The sequence below is a fragment of the Pseudogymnoascus verrucosus genome (genome assembly GCF_001662655.1).
Source record: "Pseudogymnoascus verrucosus strain UAMH 10579 unplaced genomic scaffold scaffold_20, whole genome shotgun sequence".
Taxonomy (NCBI): domain Eukaryota; kingdom Fungi; phylum Ascomycota; class Leotiomycetes; order Thelebolales; family Thelebolaceae; genus Pseudogymnoascus; species Pseudogymnoascus verrucosus.
This window is the reverse complement of record NW_017263671.1, coordinates 256,523-273,389: the sequence shown is the minus strand read 5'-3', so window position 1 is coordinate 273,389 and position 16,867 is coordinate 256,523. Positions and strand designations below refer to the sequence as shown.

The following is a 16,867-nucleotide window of genomic DNA, read 5'->3' as shown; positions in this document are numbered from 1 at the left end:
ATATGAGAAGTAGACAGGAACGGTTCAAGTGAATAAAACGGCGGTAAGGACTAAAGAAGCCTTCCGTATCATTGGTGCGGCGGCAATGGCGGCGGGTAGACCCGTTGGAAGAGAGCTCTATGCCGCTAAAGGGGCGTCCGCGTGCGCAGGAGGATATATATCAGCTATCATCTCTGTTTAACCGTCAAGTTCATATATTTTAAGACGTCGTATTTACTTGAAAAGTAATTGAAACTTAGTTGTTAAGACCATCTCTCCCCCCCTCTGGTTCGACGATCTCATATAATCTTATAACCCATCCCGGCCGGAAAATCCATCCCTCCGAAAACAACACCACGTGACCCCCAAACCCCGCTGCCTGGCTGGCACAGACCTCCTTTACTACGTACACCGTAACTTGTAGCTATGCGCTCGTTGTCCCAAAACTGTCTTTCCAGATCCAGAAACATCAACTTCCAGCTCCAACCCTCCACGAACACGTTTAACGACACTCATTCTCTCAATCTCAGTCTCAAACACACCTTGACGAGCACCAATCACACATCTACAAATACCTGACGAACGCACACACGCCCACCGGCGTGCACCCTCCCCAACGATGGCACAACATTATGGCGCCCCCCCAGACCAATACACCACCACCTCCCCCCAAAACCTGCAATTCTACCCCTCCTCCTACCCCAGCCCTCCCACCGGCGCCTCCGGACAAGCTGGCGGATACGGCGGCTACGGCGCCCCCAGCGGCTCCATGGGGGGCTACGGCGTCGGCGCAAGCTCGGGGGGGTTCAGCAGTCCGGGAGTTGGCGCAGGGCAGGCGAGGGTGAGTGGACGGATGGGGGAGCAGGGGGGACTGAGGACGGGGTGGTTGGCGGCTTTTTCGACGGAGGGGTATGAGGGGGAGCCGCCGCTGCAGGAGGAGTTGGGGGTTAATTTTGGGCATATTAAGGTTAAGGTAGGTTTGTTTTGGACCCTGGGTGTGCGCGGTTGTTGTGAGGGGGGAGAGGAGGAAAAGGGCTAACGATGTGATAGACGCTGGCGGTGTTGAATCCGTTTGTGCATATTGATAGCCATATTATGGATGATTCTGATCTCGCGGGTCCGATTCTGTTTTTCTTCTTGTAAGCTTCACTCCCCCCTTTCCCCGGCAAGCTTCAAGTGGAAGATCTAAGCTAACAACAACCCCCCCTCAGATTCGGCACCTTCCTCCTCTTCAGCGGCAAAGTCCACTTCGGCTACATCTACGGCCTCGCCCTCATGGGATCCACAGCCCTCCACACAATCCTCAGCCTCATGACACCCGACACGCCCTCGGGCCGCGCATCACCCGCACACATGGCAGCAGGTAACGCGGGCTACTCCGGCGGCGGCGACGATCGCGGGGGGCATCTGAGCAGTACCCTTACGTTCCCGCAGAGCGCGAGCGTGCTGGGGTATTGTCTGTTGCCGCTGGTGCTGACGTCGTTGTTGGGGATTGCGATGCCGTTGGATAGTGTGGTGGGGTATGCGGTGACGAGTTTGGCGATTTGTTGGTCGACGTTGAGTTCGAGTGCGATGTTTTGTGGTGAGTTTTTTTTGTCTTGTTTTATTTACCTATATTTCCCCCCCTTCCGCAAGTGGATTTCTTGCGGCGGTTTCCTGGTGGGTGGAGAGACGTTGGGGGCTGTCAAGCTAACGAGTGTAAATAGTTATCGGGAGGATGAAGAGCGCGCGCGGCCTTGTCGCGTACCCTGTAGCTCTGTTCTACGTAGGCTTCGGGATTATGTCCATCTTCAGCAGCCGGGGGAGCGGAACACTTGGGAAAGCCGCTGGACTCGCGACGGCGTGAAGAGCCGGGGTTGGGGGTGGTGCAGGGGTTCATGACGGGCATCTCGGTTGGGGGAGGGCTTTGCAGAAATCTAAATCTTTGTGTCGGCGTTGTATAGCGCTGCTTGCTTGCAGATACCGCGGGGAAAGGGCTTAGATGGATGGGATGTGTGTAGGAATAGTTGGTGGGGGTGTAATGATCAAGAAATATGGGTTGGGAGGGGGTGGGGGGTTAAAATATTTGGACTATACACATGCAGTTTTGGAGATGGAGTGAGGTGTTGTGGTGTGTTGGTGCTGGTGCTTGGATGTGTCGTTGGTGCTAGTGGCCATACATAATTATCCTTTCTTTGGGATTTATGCATATCCCACAAGATAAATTTCCTATTGCGGCGGCGAATCAATGGCATATTCACCCCTCCTCGGCATTCTCACTTTCGCCGATATGAATCCCCGAAGACCTTTTCCCATCATGACGACGAATCTGTGCAAGCCAATCGCCCGTCCACCGGCATACCAACTCTCCGGCATGGCGTTTCTGACTGACAGGAATGTCCTGCCAAGACGACGAATCCATGCATTTTCATATCTTTTGGACCCCAATCCTCGGCTTGACTCGAGTTATAGATCCGGTCGTCGTCTTCTTCCACAGGCCATCATCCCTCGGGTATGGGTATGGGGTATACGATATACGATCGCATAGAATTCCCTCACCGCATCACCGTGCTGTATCACAAGTCGCCGAGCCCATCACATACAGTAACTCACAAGCTTTTCCCGCGCTTTTTCACCGCAAGCCATCGCAAGCCACCCCGCTCAGACGACACGTCGTGGCTGTCATACGTAAGTATACGATATACGACAGCCCTCAACCCTCTTTCCCAGCCTCCTCGACATGTCAAACCCACAATAGCGCCCCCAGAAGCTATGGGCAGCTCCCACACTAACCCCCCTTCCCCCTAGGCTCAGCGCCAGCTCGGATGTTTATCTTGCTCGCTTAGTCGGATTCTGCTGTCAAAGGAATATCAGGCGCGTGATGGACGGGGGATGATGCCGAGTTGGGAAGATGGAAGCGGGTTGGGGGTGCTTTGTTGTCGCGGCCTGTGGTTGTGAAGAGCTCGGTTGGATGATGGCGGGGAGATGGTTGGGTGACAGATGGTGGAGCGGGGGGCTCAGCCTTCGCCGAGACTCTTGGCTCACGACATGGGGCGGCGGGAGTGATGCCTGATTGTCTGTGATGGTGTGAATGTGTGGACGGTCTCGGGTGCATTTGACGGAAGGCGACTGATCTCTACTGTATGTGCGAAATACTGGGGCAGGGCTGAGGCAGCACTGAGGAGCACTGGGGCAGAATGGGACAGCATGCGACATCGCCGAGGAAGATCAATCAGAATTGCCCTAAAAATACGATTCTGAAGGATTCATTTTACACATAGCACGGTATCAGTTTTTGTCTGCCGACCGTCTATCAAAGGACTTGGCGTACGGCATGGTGCACACTTTGTGAATCCTTCGATAACTCAAAATTGAAGTATATATTATCTCTGCTCCCCCGAACAAAGGCACACTCATCACGACGACAACGACCGACTCCAAGTTACAAACTTCACACTCACATCTCCTCAACTACGCTCCTCTAATACACCTTAATTCCTCTGCCTCACCACCACCTCAAACATGTCAAACATGGCCAGCGTCTCCCGCCCGCCGAGCATCCACGCGCCATGGCGCAAAAGCTTCATCATCCCGCTCTTCACCATCCAGCTCGGCTTCGCTGCCTTCGTCGGCATCTGGCACCTCATGCACTACGGGTAAGCTCTCCCCCCCGTCCTAGCTCCCCCAACAACACCACAGCTCCAGCATCTACTGACACCTCCCCCCCCCCAGATTCTCCATCTACGAAGGCACAGACTCAGGCTCGAACTCCTACACTGAGGCCCTTTACGCGACGATCGGCAGCTTCGGGGTGGTCAGCACCTTCATCGTGATCGGGCACATCGTGCTCTTCGCGCACTTCCGGTTGACGGCGTGGATCTTCCTGCTGGGGAACGGGGCCGTGACGGTGTTGAGTCTGATCTCGATGGTTATTGGGATTACGAACGAGAAGCGGAGGTATGAGTTTGGGTATAGCGATTACCTTATTGTTGCGTTCCCGGCGGTGTTGGTGTTTATTTCGCTTTGGGGGTTGGTGTATGCGGTGATTGTGTGGAGGAAGGTTAATTCGGGGAGGGCGGTGGATATGGTGAAGCCGGGGGGTGGGTTTGGGGGGGCGACGAAGGGGGGGGATGTTAAGGACGATGCGAATGCGATTCCTATGGTTTAAGACCGGGGATGGGGACGACACCACGACATGAGGGGATGGGGAGTAATGATACAGCACAGCTCTACTGGCTTGACGCCTGGGGATGTGGCTGCGATGAGTGGCGGAGGAGGTAATGGTGCACACTACAGTTGCACGGGTTTCAGTTTAATGGGATTGTGGCTACGAAACTCGAGAAGAGAGAGAGAGGCGAACGGAGGAGGAGGTAATGATGCACACTACAGTTGCATGGCTTCAAAAACAACTTAATGAGGTCGAAAAGGTCAAAAAGGTCGAAATAACTTAATGAGGAGTGGCATTAGTAATAGGCTACACGATCGATAGATGGATTAATGAATCAAGACGCTTGTTACGATCTCTACATTATTATTTTCCGCTCTGCATATGATATTTTATAACTCTAACCTTAAAAACTAACCTTAATCCTACAACCCCCCCCTCCAAAAAAAGACGAGAGGCAAAAAACCTTCCCCTTCCCCTTACCCGTCCCTGAAATCCCCCTCAAATCGCGGGATGACCCTTCCTCTAGCGACCATTTTAGTTCCCACTACCCCGCCACACCAATCACCACCACCTCACCAGCAGCCTCTAAACGCCAACCCCGCCACCACCAACATCCACCTCCACCACCACTACGCCAAAAATGAAGAAATACCTCGAAATCGCCTGCTTCAACGCCCCCTCCGCTCTCATCGCCGCCAGCGCGGGGGCAGACCGAATTGAGCTCTGTGCGGACCGTTCGGTGGGGGGCACGACCCCGCTGCTCGCTGATCTAGAGGCGATCAAGGCGGAGGTTAAGATTCCTGTTATGGTTATGATTCGCCCGCGCGGAGGGGATTTTATTTATAGTAACGAGGAGTTTACGCAGATGGAGGAGGATATAGGGAGGTTTAGGGAGTTGGCTGATGGATTTGTCTTCGGGATCTTGAAAGACGAAGAGGGGGTGACGGTGGTGGACAAGCAGAGGAATTCGGAGTTGGTGGAGTTGGCGAGGCCCCTGCCGTGTACATTCCATCGCGCGGTCGACGCGACGTCTGATTACCACGCCGCGATCCGCGAGGTAGCAGCCTGTGGGTTCAAGGCGGTGTTGACGTCTGGGGGGATCGAGGGGGATGTGGTGGGGGGTTATGGGAATTTGCCTGATTTTGGGGAAGGGGAGCTGGTGATTATGCCGGGGGGAGGAGTGAGGAGGGAGGTGCTGGAGGTGCTGGTGAGGGAGACAAGGTGTAGGTGGTTTCATTCGTCGGGGATTGTGGGGGAGGGGGAGGTGGTGAGCGGGGAGGAGGTTGGGGGGATGAAGGAGGTTTTGGGGAGGTGAGAGGGTGGCGGGAGTGAGGGTGGAGGAGAGAGGTGATAGTGATGAAAGGGGTTTTTTTGGGGGAAGGCGAGAGAGAAGTGGGAAGAGAGAAAGTTCGCTGAAGGTAAGTTCGCTGACTGACGTCCGGATGTTCTAAAAACAAATAGATCGTCCCTCATCTTGTTACCCCGCAAAAGCTAACCCATGTTTAAAGTCGACGATCAGGAAACAAAAAAGCCCTACAAGCATAAATTAGCCAAAAAAACCCTCCGCGGTAACAAGCTGTCAAACCTACCAACGACCGCACATCCCAAGAATCCATAGAAGACAGAAAAAATATCTCCCACATAAAAGCCATGTGACACCCATCCCGCCCAATCCTCTTAATTTGCCCAATATATCCTCACCGTGCACGGAAAATTTATTTCCTTCCTCTGGTGCTTCAACTTCAACTCGCCGCTGACACCGCCCACCACCGAATCCCGGCACTCCGGCGCCAAGCAGCCGAGGACGCAGCAGCAGCGCGCGCCAAGCGTGTGGGGAAAGCACTCCACCGGCATTGACGAGCCTCTGATGTTTAATGTTGTTTATATTACCCGCCAAGGCGCGTAGTTGAAACGGCACTGAATTCGCCTCGAGGTATAGTGGGATCAGATTATATAGTGGTTCTTGCGGTACGAGGTCTACTTATATTCCTCCAATGAGAAATTACAACTTGCTCCATATGGGACGAGGTAGGTTGATGTTAGACGGAGATTATCAGCCCTTCCTTTACAGCCACACGAGATATGGTTGATTAAATTCCACTATATGACCCGCTGGGTAGGCTCTGGGCGGGCTTCCGAGGACCACCGATGGGTTTCATGAAGAAATTCGATTCCGGAGATAGAGCTATATAAACCGCTCCCCTCGCCCTCGAGATCGTCACTCTGCTCCTTGCCTGACACAGTCGATCACCTTGTCAATCACAACCCGCAAGCAAATCCGATCAACCGCTCACCATGGTCTACCTATCCAAGCTCGTCAGCCTCGCGGCTCTGCTTCCCGCCGCGCTGGCGTGTAATGCGTATACGGGCGGTGTGCCGACTGCTACGTCGACGAAGACGAATAGTAAGGTCATTGAGGTCGCTGCGGGGAAGGTGTATGATGGTGGATGGGCGAGGTTTGATCGCGGGAGTGGTGCTTGTAATGAGCAGGCTGAGGGAGGTGAGATACTCCCCCCCCCCGGCCGACTTTGAATTTGCATTGAAGAAACCACCTAGCTAACAACCCCAGGTGACGCTGATGCTGTCTTCCTCCTCCGCTCTGGTGCCACTCTGAGGAACGTTATTATCGGCAAGAACCAGGCTGAGGGCGTGCACTGCGATGGGCCTTGTACGCTTGAGTTCGTGTGGTTCGAGGACGTCTGCGAGGACGCCATCACCGTTAAGAACGACAAGGCTGGCCAGGAGACCTGGATTATTGGCGGTGGTGCGTACCACGCCAGTGATAAGGTTGTTCAGCACAACGGCTGCGGTACTGTGAACATCATCAACTTCTATGTTGAGGATTACGGCAAGCTTTACAGGTCGTGCGGAAACGTGAGTCCTCCCCCCTTCCACCCCTACCCTGGCAATGTCCTGGTGCATGTCGTTGGACCGGTTGAATATACTAACACCCCACAGTGCTCTTCCCAGTGCAAGCGCAACGTCTACATCGAGGGCGTCATTGCCAAGAACGGCGGCGTGCTCGCGGGTATCAACTCCAACTACGGGGATACCGCTACGATCAAGAACAGTTGCTTCGATACTGCGCACTCGTGCCAGATGTTCACTGGTTGCAACAACGGCTGCGAGCCCGCTAAGGCTGGGTACTGCTCTGGATAAGCTTGTGGTGTGGTGGTTTGGGGTTGAGGGGGGGTGGTGGAGTGGTGGAGGAGGTGGAGGAGGTGGATTCTCTGTAGATAGTTAGATTGACTACATATTGGTTGTGGGGGAGGAAACAAGGCCACTGTTCCAATGCAGCCCATCAACTGTTGCAATGTGAGAAAATGATATCATACCAACTACAATATTTCCCTTGTCGACAGAAGCATATCATCCTAGCTATGCAGTAACCAAGGTTTCAGGCTAGCCAGCTCAGTTCAGCTCATGGGCAAATATACATGTGCACATATGGACGATTAGCCGGCATTTATAGTAATCAATTCAACATATCCACTATACTGCTCTACAGTATTTTCTTTCGCGTGATGTATCAGCCCTTACACAGCGCCGACGCCTAGCGCTTAAAGACGCGCAACTCAATAGTGCGGAACAGGCAGTACGAGGCAGAAGAAAAGGCAAAGCCCAGCTCGAATCCCAGATCGCCACCGAAGGGCGCAGAGCCAGCGCGCAGCGCAATGGGTCCAACCCACCACGACTGGCTCATACCGGTGACCATACCAACGACACCGCAGAAGAAAGCGAGAACGGCTGCAATTCCGGGGGGTAGCTTGTCGCGGTTATCATAGTCCTCGACGTTGTATGCGGCGAAGCTGCGGCGGAAGACGAAGTGCTCTGTAAGAGCCACGCCCTCGTAGATAGCTAGCCAATACCCAATGAAATTCATGAAATTCTCGAGGACTGCTTCGAAGTTGCTGTATCCTGGGATGGCGATAGCGATGTAAGCCGCGGTGGCGATGACGGTCCAGACGAAGCGGGGGATGTGGCGCGTCCATCTGCCCATTACCATGAGTGTCAAGGAGACGGAGTAGATGTTGGGGCAGTTGTTGGCGACGACGGATAGGGCGAGGATGATGAGGCAGAACTTGCCGAAGGCACCGAGGTGGGGGAAGAGGGCGGCAGCAAGAAGACCTCCGATTCCGGATTGCTTGTACCCTTCTTGGTAGATGTTATTGCCACCATTCAGAGCCGTAGCTGTCACCACGTAGGCGCCTAGTAGCTCTGTAAAGAGCAGAGTTGGCAGGATTCCAAGCCATGTCGCGAGGAAGATCTTGCGGGGAGAGCGTTTGCTTGGTTGGTATACGGTGTAATCCGCTGCGAAGGCAGTGTAGCCAGTCCCAAAGCCGAAGACGGTGGATCCGTATGAGAGAACCTTTCCTAGTTCTTCTTTGCCAGAGCCCATGGGGAGGTTGACAAAGTCACCGGATTTTGCGAAGGTGCCAAGGAGGATTAGGAAGACTATGAACGTGGGGATCCAGCTCCAGTGTTCGTATGCGTGGACTACTCTGTATCCGAAGAAGACGATAACCAAGGTGCAAAAGGCGATGATGAGGATTCCGGCGAACCCAGGCACATCATTGTTTACTGCGTTAATCAACTGGGCTCCGACTATGATATTTGCTGAGGCCCAGCCGATGCATGCCAAGACGTTGAATAGCGCAACTGCAAAATATAAGTGGTAAGGGATGTGTCCATGAATCAAGAGGGGGTAAGAACTTACTCAGTTTTACACCCCACCATCCAAAATAGAACCTCGAGAGCACCATCTGGCGCAACCCAAAGGCCGCGCCGAATGTAGAGAAGAAGCAGACGGTCAGGACCGATAGCAGGTTGAAGAAGATAATGACCAAAGTTGCATCCACAAATCCCAAGTCGAACACGGCCTGGCCCAACACCCCAATTGTGAAGGACGGGACAACCATGTTGGCAGCCAGCCACTATGATAGATGCACGATAAATCAGAGACACTTAACGTAGTAGTAGTCATGAGAGGGAAGGTAAAAATGGGTGTACCATGGATCCAATATTCCAGTACGAAGTATCCGTCCTCTCATCCTCGGGAACTCGCTCAATGCCTCGTACTTCAACTTTCATCTTCGTCCCCATTCTTGCGAGTTTCGCATACATCGAGTCGCCCTTTTCCAGATCTTCGGAAGGAATAGCCCCGGTGGGCACATAGTCAATCTGATCCATCACTTCAATTTGTTGCTCGTCTTCGCTGGCTTGCTTTTCGAGGTCTTTTCCAAGTGTTCCGTTCATAGTCAATGCAGTTCTCAAAACGTCGTACCCTAGTCGAGTTTGAACCATCCAAGTTCAGAGGATCTAGACTTGCTTTAATATGCTCACAATCCCACAATATGAGAGTGCCGGTAAGTGGCGGGTTCCGACCCACAACTCGACTCAACAACTCGGGTGCACCATCTGGGCTAGCGACTGCCACGAGCTGGCTTTTCGGTAGCCTTTCATATTCATCCTCGCAGATCGTGGTTCAATCGTGGTTCACTTGAACGAATTCCATCATGGCGCATCCAAATCCCGCAAATCATGTGGATCTCCCTCGGCTACTTTATCTCTCTCATAGCATTTCAAGTGTGTCGTCAGGAGATGATGCCGCGACGGCCAGCTCTCCCCTATCTTCCCCACAAATATGGGGTTGTGGTAGACGTCGGTGTTCACCGATATATGCGGGGTTAAGCCACACTCCCGCCGGAGATCGCCAACCACATTCCACTCGGGAGTACGATCACCAACTGTTAGAACGTGGAAACCATGAAACTTTGATCTTGGCAGTAATGCTTCTATAGAGTTAAAATGGCATTCTGAGTAGGAGATTGGCCTGTAGATGAATATTCCATGTCTAACTCGACTGCAATTAGTCAAGTGCGCCATATAGGTTGGTTTCCAGGAGAAAGTAAGGAACCCACACGCACACGACATTCTCCCAGGACATGGCTCTAATAGAGTACAGTGTCAACTCCCCGAAACCTCGGAATCTGGGGTAATAACCAGCTAAACAAGACAGGCAAATGCTTGTCTGAAGGAGCCAAGTCTTCTTCCATCCTGGTCTGGTCCAGACACAGTTTCTGGGCCTTCAAAGGCGGGATCAGCTTGTTCCTGGCCACAGTGACTTGAATATCTGCGGGTGTATGCTAGTAACAGAAGTACTGTATGTATTCATACTGCGGCATGAGAATCACCATCACATAAACCCATACAAAGAAAACTCAAGAGAATTGTGGCATCTGGCATGTTTCAATGATCATCTTGATATTGGATAATAATGAAGAAAGGATAAAATATTAAGTTATTCATATATGCACAGTCGCAGACGCGCAAATAGGCTTAGCGCTGTATTGGCACTTGTCTGTTGACCGGCTAAAGGATAATCTTGAAGCCGAACCGGGGTTGGAGTTAAGCGCAGGGCCTCAAGGTCAGTCGTCGTCATGGCCAGAACTGAAGGTAACCATCAAAGAACCACAACTCCCCGCGCTCCTCTACAATCCCATCGCATTTAATACCTGAAATACCCGCGACCCTATTCGTCTCATCGAGCAGTCTTATCCTCACAACCAGCGCTACCACGACAGGAGGGCAGTTGGGCAAACCACAGTACCTACAGCGCGATCAAGGCAGCTCTCAATAGAACCAGCCCCCCCAACCTCGAACTCTCAACATCACAACCACCACCATGTCGAACCCCCTCGATACCGACGCTGGCTCCGAGCTTTTCAGTAGCTATGAGGCTGAGCTGAAGCTCGTGCAGGCGGATTTAAACCAGAAGCTCGACCAGATCCCAGAGCTCTCCGGGGAGCCGCGCAAAGCCGCCATATCTCAGGCCGAGCGCGCATTGGAGGAGGCAAATGAACTCGTGCGTCTTCCCCCCCCAATCCTGCCCCATGCCCCCAAAAACTAGCAGCCATGAACCCAAACTAACCCCCTCCAGCTCGACCAAATGCGCCTCGAGAAATCCAACATCCCCTCCGCAGCACGCACCAAGATAAACCAGCGCTTCCGCAACCACGAGACCGACACCGACTCCGCCAAGAGGAGACTGGCAAACCTTTCCAACGACCGCGCAGCTCTTTTCGGTGCGCGCTACGCTGATGATCCAAGTGGCGGGGACGTGCAGCTGGAGCAGCGACAGCAGCTGCTAAGCGGGACCGAGCGATTGGACCGATCGACGCAGCGGCTGCGGGACAGCCAGAGGCTGGCGAACGAGACAGAGGATATTGGTGCGAGCACGCTGGCAGATCTGCATCGTCAGAGGAATGTGATTGATCACACGCATGAGACGCTATTGCAGAGTGAGGGATACGTGGACCGCAGTGTTAAGACCCTGAAGGGGATGGCGAGGAGGTGAGTTCCATTTTCTCTTTTACAATTATTATTACAGGAGGCATGTGGGGAGATACGGAAGGGGGAGTATTGACGCCCGAGCTGATTTTGGTGGTAGGATGGCGACGAATAAGATTATTACGATTGCGATTATCACGGTGCTTGTGCTGCTCATTCTTGCAGTCATCGTTAGCAAGTTTAGGTAGATTGGGAAGCGTGGGATTGGGATGTATATACGGCCTAGATATTGTGCGTGCGTGATGATCCCCCCCCTTTTTTTTAGAGGGGTGTCGCGTTATTTGGAGTTTGAGAGTTTGGAGCCTGGTGCGATGCGATAGTTCGATTAATCGATTTGCACTCTTTCCTATGGGATTGTATGATTTACTTGCAAAGACCGCGCGTTTTGGAGCTTAGTGTTGGTGTGGGATGATTTGTTGACAGCGAGGTGAGTGATTTTGAAGCTATCTGGACCCTTCGACCACAGAACATAGGGCTCATCATCAACAATGGCCTGTTCTAAATCAACATGCCACTGTTCATTGCGTCCCATGACCCCCCTCCCATCCTATTTCATCCCCTTGTCCCGCACTTTCGTCCCCCTCTTCCCCTTCGCTCCTAAATATCTCCCATCCCGGGATCAACAAACTACTCATTTCACACACACAACCCCGCCAAAATGGCACCCCTTGCCCAACTCCTCGCCCTCCCCTTCCTCAATCCCGCCACCCCCCCCATCAACTCCCCCCGCACCGGCGGCGTCTTCGGCACCGGCCCCAACACAACAGTCTCCTACTTCTACCCCCTCCCCCCCTCCGACCCAGCCCGCATCGCCTTCTCCACCGGCTTCTGGCCGAAAGACCGCGCCACCGTGCCCAAGACAATCTATGAGTGCGATCCACCCGCCTCCCAGGGCTTCGAGTCACGGCTGTACACCTGTTTCAATGACGATATTGGGCTCACGGATGTGGTTGTTGTGCCTGGTGCGGAGGTGAAGGAGGCCGCTAAATCCGGGGAGGGGAGGATTGCGGCATCGAAAGTGAAGGCAGATGTTGATATGAAAGCGCCGGAGCGGATTCGGGATTATCAGCTTAAGAAAGCGAAGGAGGCGCCTAAGTGCGATGGACGCACTGGAGTAGCGGTTGATGCGCTGCATTGGGGGGCGTGGCAGCATAGTTGTTTTGATGGGTCCAGTGAGTGGGCTAAGCGCGGACAGGAGGTGAGGGCAGAAGTTCTAAAGGAGAGGGCAGAGAAGGGCTTTGAGATTAATTCGAGGATTCGGCGGATGTGGGAGGAGAAGGAGGAGGAGGTTAGGGTTATGGAGGGTTGGAAGGCGGAGAAGGGGGGGAAGGAGAAGGCGATTGTGGAGAGGGAGGAGAGATTTTGGAGGGAGAGTTTTGAGGTTAGGGAGGAGGGGAGGGAGGTGGATGGTGGGGTTGAGAGGGAGTTTGAGAAGAGGATGAAGGGGGAGATTTGGGGGGAGGTGGTGGAGGAGTATAGGAGTTGGGAGAAGAAGGTGGATGAAGATCAGGAGGAGGAGGATGACTGCGACAACTGCGACGACTGCGACGACGACGAGGAGGAACCTAAGAGGCCCAGGCACTGTAAACCCAAGAGGCCCACAGCCCAGAGACCCAAAGCTGAGAAGCCCGCAGCCAAGAAGCCTACAGTCGAAAACACAAAAGCGGCCGAAAAGCCAAAGGAACCCGCGAAGCCCCAGCAACAGGAGCATCCAACCCTTGAACTCGGAAAGTCCCACTACGACCGTCCTAGCGCGATGAAGAAGGGGAAGCCAGCCAAGGTAAAGGTGAAGCAGAAAAATGGGAAATATAAGGTCAAGGTGAAGGACGGGAATACAAAGATTAGGCTAAAGGGCAAGAATGGAAAGTCGACTGTAAAAGTTGAGGATAAGGCGGGAAAGACTACGTTGGTGGAATCGGGTTAATGTAGAAGAGGGGCAGAATTGAGTGGTGGCGTTGGAGGTGGTATCATTTGGGTTTGAAATGTTATAATTATTTTTTCTAATATTAATTAGAGGTTTTTATGGCGATACTTATGGGGTTTAGATATGTTTTAATATACTGCAATACACCGGGTTCGGTTTACAAACTGTCTGCCATTTTGAGAGTTATCACATCTTTTATTAACGACGATACACAACCAAGCCACCCTTTTTCAATCCAACTACCACCCTGCAACCGAGTTACCCAACAAGCCCATAACAAATGCTTGAACCCCTAACCTTACAAGCAACTAGAGACGGCCCCCCCTTCGATAATAAAATCAATCCTTTTAGTGAGAGGTGATACATACCCCTCCTCAGTTTTCAAGCTGCGGCCGCGGCTTATCATACACCACCTCCCCATCCGGAGCCTTCCTCGAAATATTCCACATGACATGATCCACGCACTCTTTCACCTTCAACCCCATATGCTTCACGGTCCAGTTATCCGCCACAAGTCTATCTGCAATCATGCGTCGATGACACCGCCAGTGCACGGCCTCATCGCACATAATCACGACCCTCTTCCCTATCTTCGCCTGCTCTATCGCCAGATCCTTTAACTGGGTCAATCCCGCTTTGAATTCCCGGGTAGTCATATACGCAGCGTAGTTCTTCAAGTCCGGCACGAGCATCTCCTTGTGTCTTATCACGGCTGCCATATTGTCCTTTTCCATATTATCCCTTCGTCCCCCGAGCGACAGCCCGAGCCAGAGATACTCAATGTTGTTCTCCATGAGATACCTGCTGGACTTCAGTTTCACAATGTCAAACTCCGGGTTAACATTTGAGACTGGTTTGGAGCGAATGTCGACGATGTGGGAAACGTCCATTGGTGTGAGGAGCTCGACGATGCCGGCAAGCGGGAGAGTGCTATAGCCGACGCAGAGGACTTCGGGGGACTGGAAGGCGGCGAGTTCGACGTCGGAGCCTAGTTTCATGGTGGATTCGGATTCTGTGGCATTGGCGGGCATGGGGGAGTCAGGGTCGGAACTTTCGATGGGGTTGGTGGAGTCGACGTCGACGGACATCGGGGAGGGGACGGGGGAGCTGATGTCGAGATTGGGGAACGCGTCTAGGACGAGAGATTCTGTTTCATCTTTGACGATGAGAGACGCCTGGGCAACTTCGGGGAGGTTGCTTGGGGGTGCGGGGGTATATTCGCTTCTGGGATGGGGCGAGTCTGCTTGGTTTGGACTTTGGCTTCGGGTGTTTCGAGTGTTGTGTCCATGGCGGGTGCGCTTCCGTGAAGTGGTGCTTTGTTTGGGGTCTACGTGTTCTGGGGAGCTGGAGCGACGTCTGCGTTTCTCAATCTGAGTTGGTCGGGTGAGTATGGGACAGACGGTGGGAGTATGTTTATTTACCTTATAACCCATTGTCTCAAGCTGTAAAGGAGGTGCTTCTTCGAACGAGCAATTGTTTAGTCTTCTCACTTTTGTAGTAACAGTATAATCGGTTTCTGTTGGCTGGCTAGTAACAAACACTGTTTTATTTGATATAATAGCCGTCGATGGTGAGTATGGATAGTTGATGAATAATTACGGATCATATCCAAGACAAACAAGTGAAAACGAGAGTTAATTTGAAGGATCCTAGACGGCAGGAGCGAGTGTGATAACTTCATGTTTGGAAAGAGCTACCCTGGAACCGTTGGACACAAATATTGAAGGTGCACCCGCCAGATCGCACTTGCCAGAATCGTGAAGTCTCACAATAACCCCAGGGGTTCGAGATTAATATGTCTGCGGACAGTTTTTGAGGCCCGACTGTCACATGGGTAACTCATATTGGCAACGCCTATAAAATGTTCTTTCCTTCCCGTCATGGCGACGTCTCGGCAGCAGCTTACAGCGACATGAGAGAGCCAGAACTAAGAAGCCGAACCCCAGAGCTCATACGCTTGCAGATGCCAATCACCACGTGGCTAAGCTCAAGGCACGTCACCCCTTACCCCTGAGCAGCAACTCCACGACAGTGACAAACCCGACGGTGGCAGCACCAAAGAAACGAGAACAGCTCGACGACGGTTAAATAACGCCCCGCCAACAAGAAGCTTTCACCATAGCCAGAACTCACCATCCTTGAAACCCCCAATCCCGAAATCTAAACCCTCCAAGGATTACGCAGAACCCCATATCAATACATTGTATTCATGTGGACTTAACTGGTCAATCTTAGTCGTAAGGCCAACCTATTGTGGTTATATAGTAAGCAAATACAGTTTCTCCCACAGTAAGTTAACTTGCTTTTGGAAGATATTCATTTCTCACTTTTCATCCACCCATCCCGCAGCACACATTCAACGCATCTAACGCTGCTGACCCCATTCTAGTTCAACCCCCCTCCTCCGACCACCAGCTCATCTCATACTCCTCCTCTCAGCACAACTCACCAACCAACCAACTTCCGTAACCCCTTCCCCCCAACTCTAACAGTCGATCCCGCATTTAACCCCTTTCCCTCTCCCTATTAAGCTCCCCAACAACAATAACGAAAACAACAACGACGATGACGACGACAACGACGCCGACGCCGACTGACAACATCAACACTCATGGCAAATGCCCAGGAACTTTGACATAGATCAACCATGCGTGTGTGGATCTTTTTTTGGGGGGGTGGGGGGGGTTAAACAGAAATTTAGGCAGTGGCTGAGAAAGGGCCTCGGTGGGGAGAATTGACGTCGATGATAAAATGGGTGGTGACGGTGAGAAAGCCGCAACAGCAGCAGCACCCACAAACCAGAGGCCCAGCGCAGCACGTCCGTAAGAAGGACTCATTGCGTAAGGCCATTTTTTCCCAATCCAGTAGGTTGAAAGCACGTGCGTTCTTCGCGGGCGATTTCTTTGTTTTCTTGAGGCAGCCTCATATTCAGATTCAAGGCAACTTCCATACTTCAATACGCTCGAGTTCGGCACTGCTTTTGAATTCTATAGTCACCTTAACTCCCGGCTTTCGTCTCCTTCTTAAGACGATGGCAAAAGCAACACTGGCAACAACATAGACATGGTCGTCTGTAAAGGACCGAGTCGCAACCACAGATCATCCATGCTGATAGGTCGCGGGAGATCAATTCAAATACGAGTGGCAACTGAGAAACGGGACCGGTTGGGAAGAATAGGCGTGGGTGAGAAAAGGGGTGATGGCGAGAACCCACCGACAACAACAGCAACCTCAAAGCATAGAAGTAAAGCAGCACATCCACGAGAAAGATCCACTGCGTGAGACCATTCCTTTCCAACCCGGTATACGGGAAACACCCAAAGACTTAAAATGGTTGCATTGCAGAATCTTTGATTTTTTGGGGGAGCTAAATTCAGACCCATAGGCAAGGGATCTTTTATACTTCCGTATACTCGAGCTTTTCTATTATGGGTGAAGTCTACAGTTATATTACCCCCCCCCGTTCT

At 52.4% G+C, this 16,867-nt stretch overlaps 9 protein-coding genes across 9 annotated transcripts; 7 read left to right on the top strand and 2 right to left on the bottom strand.

Annotated features, from left to right (window-relative positions):
* The first annotated feature begins 412 nt into the window (after positions 1 to 412).
* VE01_05522 (uncharacterized protein) lies at positions 413 to 2,017 on the top strand. The gene is made up of 4 exons (XM_018274985.2): positions 413 to 952; positions 1,030 to 1,118; positions 1,191 to 1,561; positions 1,686 to 2,017. Exons 1-4 carry the CDS (start codon positions 599 to 601, stop codon positions 1,823 to 1,825), a joined length of 954 nt encoding a protein of 317 aa, XP_018130606.1. The 5' UTR covers positions 413 to 598; the 3' UTR covers positions 1,826 to 2,017.
* Positions 2,018 to 2,333: 316 nt separating this feature from the next.
* VE01_10778 (uncharacterized protein) lies at positions 2,334 to 2,881 on the top strand. Its single transcript, XM_059464229.1, has one exon. It carries the CDS (start codon positions 2,355 to 2,357, stop codon positions 2,748 to 2,750), a length of 396 nt encoding a protein of 131 aa, XP_059320212.1. The 5' UTR covers positions 2,334 to 2,354; the 3' UTR covers positions 2,751 to 2,881.
* Positions 2,882 to 4,467, top strand: VE01_05521 (uncharacterized protein). Its single transcript, XM_018274984.2, has 2 exons — positions 2,882 to 3,614; positions 3,691 to 4,467. The coding sequence occupies exons 1-2, from the start codon at positions 3,481 to 3,483 to the stop codon at positions 4,124 to 4,126; spliced, it is 570 nt and encodes a 189-aa protein (XP_018130712.1). The 5' UTR covers positions 2,882 to 3,480; the 3' UTR covers positions 4,127 to 4,467.
* A 251-nt stretch (positions 4,468 to 4,718) lies between these two features.
* On the top strand, positions 4,719 to 5,441 carry VE01_05520 (uncharacterized protein; the record flags this gene model as incomplete). The annotated part of the gene is made up of 1 exon (XM_018274983.2): positions 4,719 to 5,441. Exon 1 carries the CDS (start codon positions 4,767 to 4,769, stop codon positions 5,439 to 5,441), a length of 675 nt encoding a protein of 224 aa, XP_018130713.1. The 5' UTR covers positions 4,719 to 4,766.
* Positions 5,442 to 5,988: 547 nt separating this feature from the next.
* On the top strand, positions 5,989 to 7,300 carry VE01_05519 (uncharacterized protein). Its single transcript, XM_018274982.2, has 3 exons — positions 5,989 to 6,626; positions 6,696 to 7,000; positions 7,085 to 7,300. Exons 1-3 carry the CDS (start codon positions 6,422 to 6,424, stop codon positions 7,283 to 7,285), a joined length of 711 nt encoding a protein of 236 aa, XP_018130680.1. The 5' UTR covers positions 5,989 to 6,421; the 3' UTR covers positions 7,286 to 7,300.
* A 284-nt stretch (positions 7,301 to 7,584) lies between these two features.
* Positions 7,585 to 10,390, bottom strand: VE01_05518 (uncharacterized protein). Its single transcript, XM_059463706.1, has 3 exons — positions 10,054 to 10,390; positions 8,844 to 9,980; positions 7,585 to 8,785 (listed from the first exon to the last, which is right to left on the bottom strand). Exons 2-3 carry the CDS (start codon positions 9,043 to 9,045, stop codon positions 7,680 to 7,682), a joined length of 1,308 nt encoding a protein of 435 aa, XP_059319724.1. The 5' UTR covers positions 9,046 to 9,980; positions 10,054 to 10,390; the 3' UTR covers positions 7,585 to 7,679.
* Positions 10,391 to 10,576: 186 nt separating this feature from the next.
* Positions 10,577 to 12,016, top strand: VE01_05517 (uncharacterized protein). Its single transcript, XM_018274980.2, has 3 exons — positions 10,577 to 10,991; positions 11,067 to 11,479; positions 11,577 to 12,016. Exons 1-3 carry the CDS (start codon positions 10,812 to 10,814, stop codon positions 11,662 to 11,664), a joined length of 681 nt encoding a protein of 226 aa, XP_018130638.1. The 5' UTR covers positions 10,577 to 10,811; the 3' UTR covers positions 11,665 to 12,016.
* Positions 12,017 to 12,134: 118 nt separating this feature from the next.
* VE01_05516 (uncharacterized protein) lies at positions 12,135 to 13,559 on the top strand (the record flags this gene model as incomplete). Its single annotated transcript, XM_018274979.2, has 1 exon — positions 12,135 to 13,559. The coding sequence occupies one exon, from the start codon at positions 12,135 to 12,137 to the stop codon at positions 13,398 to 13,400; it is 1,266 nt and encodes a 421-aa protein (XP_018130637.1). The 3' UTR covers positions 13,401 to 13,559.
* Positions 13,560 to 13,774: 215 nt separating this feature from the next.
* VE01_05515 (uncharacterized protein) lies at positions 13,775 to 14,833 on the bottom strand (the record flags this gene model as incomplete). The annotated part of the gene is made up of 2 exons (XM_018274978.1): positions 13,775 to 14,770; positions 14,822 to 14,833. 2 exons carry the CDS (start codon positions 14,831 to 14,833, stop codon positions 13,775 to 13,777), a joined length of 1,008 nt encoding a protein of 335 aa, XP_018130636.1.
* Between the last annotated feature and the right edge of the window lie 2,034 nt (positions 14,834 to 16,867).